Here is a 9,911-nt window from a genome sequence, read left to right as displayed (position 1 = left end):
TCATCAATCAAATGTGTTATGTACTGCTGTACTTTATTCACAATGAGTAAATAAGAATTTCATTAAAATGACTTTATTTTGGACTGTCACTTTAATTTTGTTTATACAGTACCAAATCCAAACAACAGTCGCCTCATGGTGCTTTATGTTTAAGATAAAGACCCTACAATAAACCCCAACAGTAAGATGAGCCCCTGTTAACAAGCACCTGGAGTCAGTGTGGAGGAAGAACTCCATTTTAACAGGAAGAAACCTCCAGCAGACCACGGCTTAGGGAGTGACAGCCGGTTTGAGGGGAGGACAAAGGGCAGAGAGGCAAATATTAACTTCATGTGGCCTACAGATTAGCTCGACAACAGTGCATAGAGGGCTTCATGGAATGGGTTTATATGGCCAAGCAGCTGCATCCAAGCCTTACAACATCAAGTGCAACACAAAACATCAGATGCAGTGTTGTAAAGCATCATTGTGAGGGGCGCTTTTTGTTAGGAGCTGGGCTCTGTCTTAGATCCAGTGAACTAGTGTTGGTGTGAGGGTCTTGGGGTTTGGGGTCTGGGATGCAGGGGGCCTGCAAGGAGTATGGAGCACCAGTGCCCGGAGTCGCCAGTTTCATGGTTTGGTCTCTCCATGCGCAGGGGGGGTCCACGCCTCCGCAGGGGGGTCCACGCCTCCTCGGATGCACTATCATGTGGAGCGAGCTGGCCCATGTTGGGAGGTACGATCTGCGCTTTAGGGAATCTCAGGAACCTCAAGGACCTTTGGGGGAAGCAAAATCCCACACCTAAGCAGCAGGCGTGGGGCATTTTGGGTAGGTTAGGGGCAGCTTGTCTTGTCCTTTCTTTGTGTGTGGATAACTGGCATGGGATGCAGCACATGGAAATCTGCAGCAGTGCAAGGCTGTTGTTACAGCCCTTCTAGGTAAACACAGTTCAAGTGCTGCAGTAGAGAAAACCTGACAAAATTGCACGGCAAAAAAAAAAGAAATAAATAGAGAGCAACTTTCCCCTGGCTGCTACACACCTATCTTTCATTAAAAAATGTAAACCATTATGTGACTCACAATTCAAATCATGTAATTTTATTTATAGAAAATAACATTTTTATTTCTTTAAATAAAGAAAGTTTTAACAAAGCTAACACAATAGCTCGATGATAAGCATAAACTTGTTGCCGTCACATTACGCAGCACATTTTAGGAGAGCTGGTCTGGGAGTTTGCCTTCTGTCGGATGAACTCTGGATAACAAACCAGAAGAGGAAAACAGAGAAAAGAAAAAAAAAGTAGACACATTCCAGTGAACAAACAGAAAAACAGTCTTACGGCATTATTGGTCTTTCTGTGGAGAAATATTGTTAACTAATATTGTATGACTGTTAAAACTGACAAATAGTCTGACCAGTGAAAGGAAGTGACCTCCCTGATTAGCTCACCTGCCAAATCTGTCCGGGAGATTTCCACCAACCCCTCATAGAGGCCTTTGGTAGGGTTTTCTCCAGCTACGAGCACTCCATGAAGCCAGATTAACAGCATCCGGTGACCATGATCTTTGAAGCTTTTCTTACCTTCAATTTAGATTTATATCAAGCATTATCCATCTGAACTTTTAGTTAAACACAGTCACTGTAGACAGTTCTTATACCATCAGAACATTTATAGAATCACAGTAACTAACTAGTTCATATAGTCCACTGGGTCTGTATTGTAACCACAGACCAGCGTTAAGCAAGCGAGGTACTTGGCCAGTAAGCAAAGCTGAATGACATCCTGATATCTTACATTTTAAGTGCTCCAACAAAATGAAACAATATTTTATTTTATATAATTTAATATTTTATTTAAAGTTCAACTTTAAATTAAAAAAAAGGTTCAACAGGTTAAAAGTCAAATAGAGTTTAAAAGCAAGGTGTCAAAGATCTGGCATTTGGAATTAAAGAAAAAAGCTGTGCCCAGAATGTAACTCTTGCAACAGTGTACAAAAGCTGAAAAACTTATTACAATCCATGTTGCAAACTGCTGTCATCTTGGAGAGACTGCTCTTGGTTGGAGGACCAATCTACCCAAAGAGAAAGATTAGCAATTATATCCAACTATGTCCAACAAGGACAAGTGTGGGTTTGGATGGACGGAGGTACAGTATCTACCATTCAGGAGGAGGGCAATCTGGTGGGCAGTTTAGCCAAGTTATTGGCCAGTAGTTGGATGGGACCGGCCCCTTCTTGGGATCCTTGGGGATCAGGACAGCCTTCGGTTAGACATTCCGGGTGGGTCTCAACCATTAGCACCTGGTTCATTTGTGCTGCAGGATGCTAATGGAGTTAGCTTGTTAGCTTCCCTATCCAGTAGGTGTTAAACATGGCAGGGAATGGTGCTGTCCAATCCCTCTGCTTGACATGTCTGCCACTGTGATGGTTACTGGATCCTTTCAGGGAGGTTGTTGCAGTCTGCTCTTAGATCCACTAGGCACTGAGCATTTCTGTTATGTGTTGCATCCTTCTTACATATACTCTTCAGTATTGCTCTGTCTCCAGCGTTGGCGGGGCTGTTCTCATTTTGTTCTGCTGCCATTCAGACTATACTTTGGGTAGTTCAGTGGAGAACATCTGGTTTATTCTCCTGGCTTTTATCTCTCTGGTTAACCAAGATTCAGGTATCAGGTATAGGCAGTTGTAGTTGTGCTTCAGGTCATCATTATAAGACAAGATATTGTATGATAATAGACGTTTTTCTACAAAAAAGTGATGTTGTAAAAAAACCAAAAGAAAAACAACACCATCTGCTCTCTGAAATATTAAGGATTAAGCATCCATTTACTCATGTCAGACTATCCATATATTCTAAATAGATCTGTAGTTCATTTGTTGTAGTAGAATTGTAGAAAGAATTCTTGATCTGGGTTAAAATTGACCTAGACCAGAGTTAATCACCTCAGGTACTCAGAATGCTGTAGAGTGAATCAGTCAGTGCCAAATTTGAGAATTTATTTTCAATAAAATCACTGGACCCATGAAACAGTGCTTCTATGGTTCTGGACATTACAGGCCTTATATTACAGTTTTTCAAACTTGTATGATTTCCTGTGTAAAGATTTATATATATATATATATGAAAAAACCCAACAAGTACAAAAAAGGTAATAAAAATAGCAATAAAACTGTCAATAATTTTTTTAGGAACTCAGCACTGCTCACCTGTCCACTGTTGTTCTATAGCTTGTATATGTGCTTCACTAAAGTCCCAATGCTGAGCGAGAATCTTCCACTCCCCATAACACAGATGCTTTGTGGCGAGGGTCCATAAGACAGAACGGAAGTGCTGTGTCTCTGGCTGATGGTCCTGTTTGAAGCTCAGAGGTCTTCTTACCTGCTCACATCCCCCGTGATCCTGAATTCAACAGGGAGAAAGTTTTGTGAGTCGTTCGAAGTTAAAAGGATGTTATCACGTTTTATACATATGATGTACAAAGAAAACAAACTCTCAGTACCTCTTGCTTTTAAAACTAGCACAAAGAATTTACAAGATACTTAGCTGGTTTGTTAAATACCTTCTCCAGGAACAAAAGGCAGTACACAGCTGTTTTACACCTTAAGCTTCACACTCCCTTGCTACCTCCAAAAGTCATTTCCTTCTAAACCTAATACGTGGTTTTGTCATCTAGCAAGAACTGCAATCAAGCATTTGCAATAACTAATAAAAAAGCACTTGTGACAATTGTGTTGGTGACAGCTTTTGTTATAATATCAATAATATTCATATGAATATGGGATACTGTTACATGTTTGCACAGACTTTTGTGGAATATGGAGACACTCCTGGCATTGGCTCCTTTGTTTAAAAGGCCAAAATGAATCGAGGGAGAACGAGAAGAGGATCGGCGAGTGCTTCACCTCACAATTCAGTACAGCTGATTAACCTGCAAGAAGAACTTCAAATGATACAGGCTGAAAATATCAAATTAAAAGAAGAGGCAGAAAAATCAAGAGGAGAAGCTAAAGATTCAAAGTTTGAAACTGATGTAGTATTGCAGGAATTACTGCATGTGGGTCTCAAACTTAAAGGAGAGAAAATGGGAAAACAACAGGCAGAAAAGGAGAATGAAAAGATGAAGAAAGAACTGTTGGAAGCTCAAAAAGCATTGGAGGAAGAGAAAAGCACAGCACAAGAAGCCAACAATAAATATCAAACTGCAAAGAAGGAGGCAGGAAATGTGATGCAGGAATTACAGGAGGTGCAGGAAGCTTTTGAAGAGGGAAAAAGGAAAATGCAGTTGGCAACTCAAGAAGCTGCAAATGTAACAGCTGAAGCTGAAACACTAAGGAAGGAATTACTGCATGTAAAGCAACAACTTGAAGAGGAGAAAAGACGTAAAGATGAGGCAGAAAATGAGATTGAAAATTTGAAGAAAGAATTGTTGGAAGCTCAAAAAGTGTTGGAGGAAGAGAAAATGAAAATACAGGAAGCAAAGAAAGAAATGGAACATACAAAGAGTCACAATGAAAACATGAAGAAGGAACTGATGACAGTGCAAGAAGAACTTGCAGAAGAGAAAATTGAGGTGAAGGTATTCAAGAAAGAAATGACGGTGACCAAGAAAGACTGCAAAGACGCACTGAAAGAAATGCGAAAGCACAAAAAGGAAGCTAAAGAGCTCCTCAAACACAAAGGGAAACTGGCCAAACAGCAGCTGAAAGAAAAATTTAAAGATGCCGAGGAGCAGCTCAACAAGACCTTAAACGAACTGAAGGCAAAAGAAAAAGAAAAGCAAGCTGAGGACAGGAGGGGATTCTGGAGCAGACTGCTGAGGAAGAACTGACTCAGCAGCATCAATAGTTTCTTCCTCCTAATGTTAAAATCTCCACCTTTCTTTCACCCCATCCTTCTTCTTGGGACGTTTGCTTGTTTTTTAAAAACTGAAATGCACAAATAAAATTGCCATAACTTGACCTCATGTTGCCTGCTTCTTTTCTTGTGTGTCTGTGGATGTAAAACAGTAACACACTTTCTGCTCTGTGTCTTTAATTGTAAATAAATGCAATATGTTTTCATTTTAAAATGCAGTGCAAAAAACTTCTGCTCTGAATCTTTTTTTTAGCAAAAAGCTTTTTGTTGGCTGTTGTGGAAGTTTTCCATTTAAATAAAGCCTGCAGACGAGCGGTGAGCGGTAGCTAACATTCTTTAATCAAACACACAAAGAACAGACAACCAAGCTTGATGAAGTCCCTGCATGACCGCGGGACAGACGGTCAGCAGAGTCTGAGCCCAGCATGGCTCTCAGTTAAATATCTCCAGGAACAAAAGGCAGTACACAGCTGTTTTACACTCCCTTGCTGCCTCCCAGAGTCCTCAAAGACACAAAAGACTCTTCCTGTGGAGTCGTCTGCTTCCCCCAACTTCCTTACTACACCCCCACCATTTGTCTTACTGTATGAGTGTGAGACATGTTAAAATCCAGTGGCACCAAGGCATCATACAATAAAATAATGTGATTAATACATAAGTAAAAGAAATTCCTTTACATGCCCCTTCCTGATTTCTTATGTTTTAACATGTTTGTTACACTTACATGTTTCCAATTTCAAATGTTAACACAGATGTTCAGAGTAAATACAGATTGTAGTTTTTCAAATGATGATTTAATTTAGTTTGGGGAAACAGCTCCAACTTTACCTCATGTAGAAAAAGTCATTTCCTTCTAAACCTAATACGTGGTTTTGTCATCTAGCAAGAACTGCAATCAAGCATTTGCAATAACTAATAAAAAAGCACTTGTGACAATTGTGTTGGTGACAGCTTTTGTTATAATATCAATAATATTCATATGAATATGGGATACTGTTACATGTTTGCACAGACTTTTGTGGAATATGGAGACACTCCTGGCATTATATGAGCAAAGTGAGACTCATTTTTTAGGGTTGGTGGAGATGAGTGTGAAGATCCAAACAATCCCTGTCAGTGATGGAGAAGCTTTGATGGAAATATTTGGTAAAAAGTTCACCAGCAGGAAGGAAATGAAGTTTCAAACTTTCCTTAGGAGGAGCCCAGCACGCCTGCTTAAAGAAAAGTGAGTGTGGCGATGTGGATGCTTGCAGCGACTGCTGTATAGAGGCCATCCTGCTACACATGAAACACATCAGAGTCATAACTGTTATTTTAGTCACGTGTTTGTTTATTATCCTTATTGTTTTATCTGGGACTGTTTGCAGACATCTCAGAGAGAGGAGACACCAGCATCTGAACAGAGACTCAAACCAGCAACCTGCAGCTCCCTGCTTGGCTGCTCCAGTTTTCTCCTCACTCATGTTGCCCACCAGTGATTTCTAGCTGCCCACCCACACAGCAGGCTAGAATATGCGCTGAGCCTCAGCACCCAATACTTGGACATGTTTTCTTTATTAAATAATGAACCAGACCCCAAAAGTAAACAGCTGTTATTGCTAGGCAACGGGAGCAGCCTTTGGCGATGCAGCACCTGACATTCCTGACCATGTGGGCGGAGCATGCATGAAATGGAATGTTCAGTAGAACTGTGCAACACAAGCACTTAGTTCCAGCATGTTTCATTGTATCCAGACACAGCTAGAGACACATCTACAGCAGCATCTCTGTGCAGGACAAACGACAGCTGACGAAGAAACATCGAAAACTTCACTTCACTCCTCTACAAAACGTTGGCTCCTTTGTTTAAAAGGCCAAAATGAATCGAGGGAGAACGAGAAGAGGATCGGCGAGTGCTTCACCTCACAATTCAGTACAGCTGATTAACCTGCAAGAAGAACTTCAAATGATACAGGCTGAAAATATCAAATTAAAAGAAGAGGCAGAAAAATCAAGAGGAGAAGCTAAAGATTCAAAGTTTGAAACTGATGTAGTATTGCAGGAATTACTGCATGTGGGTCTCAAACTTAAAGGAGAGAAAATGGGAAAACAACAGGCAGAAAAGGAGAATGAAAAGATGAAGAAAGAACTGTTGGAAGCTCAAAAAGCATTGGAGGAAGAGAAAAGCACAGCACAAGAAGCCAACAATAAATATCAAACTGCAAAGAAGGAGGCAGGAAATGTGATGCAGGAATTACAGGAGGTGCAGGAAGCTTTTGAAGAGGGAAAAAAGAAAATGCAGTTGGCAACTCAAGAAGCTGAAAATGTAACAGCTGAAGCTGAAACACTAAGGAAGGAATTACTGCATGTAAAGCAACAACTTGAAGAGGAGAAAAGACGTAAAGATGAGGCAGAAAATGAGATTGAAAATTTGAAGAAAGAATTGTTGGAAGCTCAAAAAGTGTTGGAGGAAGAGAAAATGAAAATAGAGGAAAGAAAGAAAGAAATGGAAGATACAAAGAGTCACAATGAAAACATGAAGAAGGTACGGTGGCCCCTAGAGACAAAGCACGTACAAACTCCAAAACACTTACAAAATCCAAAACACGTGCAAAATCCAAAACACATGCAAGCTCCAAAACACTTACAAAATAAAAAACACATGCAAAAGACAAAACACGTACAAAATATAAAAAACATGCAAAATCCAAAACACGTACAAAATACAAAACACGTGCAAACTCCCAAGCACTTACAAAATCCAAAACACGTGCAAACTCCAAAACACTTACAAAATAAAAAACACATGCAAAAGACAAAACACGTACAAAATACAAAACACATGCAAAATACAAAACACGTACAAAATACAAAACACGTGCAAAATACAAAACACGTGCAAACTCCAAAACACTTACAAAATACAAAACACATGCAAAATACAAAACACGTACAAAATACAAAACACATACAAAATAGTGATGGGATTTCCGGCTCTTCGGTTCGGCTCACTAAAAAGAGCCGGCTCTTTCGGCTCCGAACCGGCTCTTCAGGTTGTTTTGTTGCTTTAATTAATTTATTATTAACAATAATATAAAATTATGCACAAAAAGAATTACTAACGTAAAACAAAGTGTTTTTATTTATATACCGGTATGTTTATATATAAATATATGCGGTGGCCCCTAGAGACAAAACACGTACAAACTCCGAAAAACATTTCTAGCATGAACTGAACTTCCAAAGCAGAGCTACTAGATCACTTAAATTACACAATTGAAAGCATGTGTGTATTGTTTGTGTATTTATACACAGGCACTCATATATATTCAAATAATTTAAAAAAAAGCTCATTTACCTGTTACCATCACACACCAAATCCGGTTGTTGGTACTTGCTGGCTTGTGTAGCCACAAGATACCAAAAGCTCCACACTGCGCCCAGCATCCTGGAGCACTTCTGTTGTCTTTTGTACGTGTTTTGAGTTTTTATGTGCTTCTGAGTTTTTACATGCTTCGGAGTTTGTACGTGTTTTGGAGTTTGCACATGCATCAGAGTTCGTACGTGATTTGAAGTTTGTATGTGCTTTGTCTGTAGGGGCCACCGTAAATATACTTTTATTTATTCACTCCACATAAAATGTAATAAATAAATCATATAATACAAAAATCAACTATTCACATTTCAACTTTTAACTATTTAAATTTTCAGCTTTTTCCTTTCACAAATTTAAAGTGAAAACAACACAAAACACTGCAAACCACAACACAATTAAATATAAATTAAAATATCAAAACAAAAAGAACATGCATATTCTCTGTCATATGGGCCTGGATGAATAAACTTTCTGAATCCTTTATCATCTGCAACCGAAAATAGTTGTGGATGATTACTATACCTTTCTAATGTCACGTTTTTGTCCCTGGCTCTCTTTGTCTCTCTCTCCATCTGGCTCTGTTCCTGCTACTGAGTGTAACTACCGCCCCTCCCCCCTCTGCCCAGCGTAAAGCACAAGGCTCACGTGCAGGCGAGAGAGAGGGTGAGAGAAAGAAAAAGAAAAAAAACCCCACGTGACGGCTCGCGATAAGGAGCCGGCTCGTGTCGTTCACGTCAAAGAGTCGGCTCTAAGAGCCATTTCGTTCGCGAACGACCCATCACTAGTACAAAATACAAAACACGTACAAAATACAAAACGCGTGCAAAATCCAAAACACGTACAAAATACAAAACACGTGCAAACTCCAAAACACATGCAAAATACAAAACACATGCAAAATACAAAACACGTGCAAAATACAAAACACATGCAAAATACAAAACACGTACAAAATACAAAACACGTGCAAAATCCAAAACACGTGCAAAATCCAAAACACGTGCAAACCCCAAAACACGCGCAAACCCCAAAACACGCGCAAACTACAAAACACAACGGAAGTGCTCCAGGACGCTAGGGGCAGTGTTGAGCTTTTGTTACCTAGTAACTACACAAGCCAGGAAGTACCAATGACCGGATTTGGGGTCTGCAGCCTTAAAGGCCGCATTTTAAGGCTGATTATGTCACAGCGACACGACAAAGACTGTCCCAATTCAAAGGCTGCTCGAAATGCGGCCCTCAAATGTGTCCTTAATTTCCCTGAATTTTAAGGATGGGTCTGTGTAGCCTTCATGGCCCAACATATCCCAGACTTCATAGCGCGGCGGTGGTTTGGATAATTTTGCCGAAAAAAAACGGCGGAAGCGGAGCGGACGAAGAGTAAACTTCCAGAAGTAAGTACTGAATATTATGTCACTTATTTATGCGCAAATGTTTTTATAATGAAGAACATTAAAACATTACTGTTGGCAACATGTCGGGAAAGTTATGTGACATTAGCGACGTTTGTACTAACTTGGTTTTAAAGCCTTCACTTCAAAATATTCGCCGTTCAATAGCTGACTTTAATCTTACAGAGAATGTGATGATTTTATGCGTAATTAAAGTCAGTCATGTCAGTCAGCTGACGGTTCACTCCTTAAGCTGAAAGAAAGATGCTTTAATCACAGGAGTCACACATGTGTCCACTGTACCATCTGGGAACTCTTCTTGTTTAGCA

General features: G+C 39.9%; 1 protein-coding gene across 1 annotated transcript; it reads right to left on the bottom strand.

Annotated features, from left to right (window-relative positions):
• Window positions 1-7: 7 nt before the first annotated feature.
• On the bottom strand, window positions 8-3,619 carry LOC146583825 (ankyrin repeat and death domain-containing protein 1A-like). Its single transcript, XM_085267229.1, has 4 exons — window positions 3,596-3,619; window positions 3,189-3,381; window positions 1,431-1,562; window positions 8-781 (listed from the first exon to the last, which is right to left on the bottom strand). The coding sequence occupies exons 1-4, from the start codon at window positions 3,617-3,619 to the stop codon at window positions 519-521; spliced, it is 612 nt and encodes a 203-aa protein (XP_085123355.1). The 3' UTR covers window positions 8-518.
• Window positions 3,620-9,911: the final 6,292 nt, after the last annotated feature.

Source organism: Mchenga conophoros, linkage group LG1 (assembly GCF_057382185.1).
Source record: "Mchenga conophoros isolate Kocher_MC1m ecotype Shallow Benthic linkage group LG1, M_conophoros_male_GT1.1, whole genome shotgun sequence".
Classification (NCBI taxonomy): Eukaryota; Metazoa; Chordata; class Actinopteri; order Cichliformes; family Cichlidae; genus Mchenga; species Mchenga conophoros.
The sequence above is the reverse complement of the archived record's forward strand: the minus strand, read 5'-3'. Positions and strand labels throughout refer to the sequence as shown.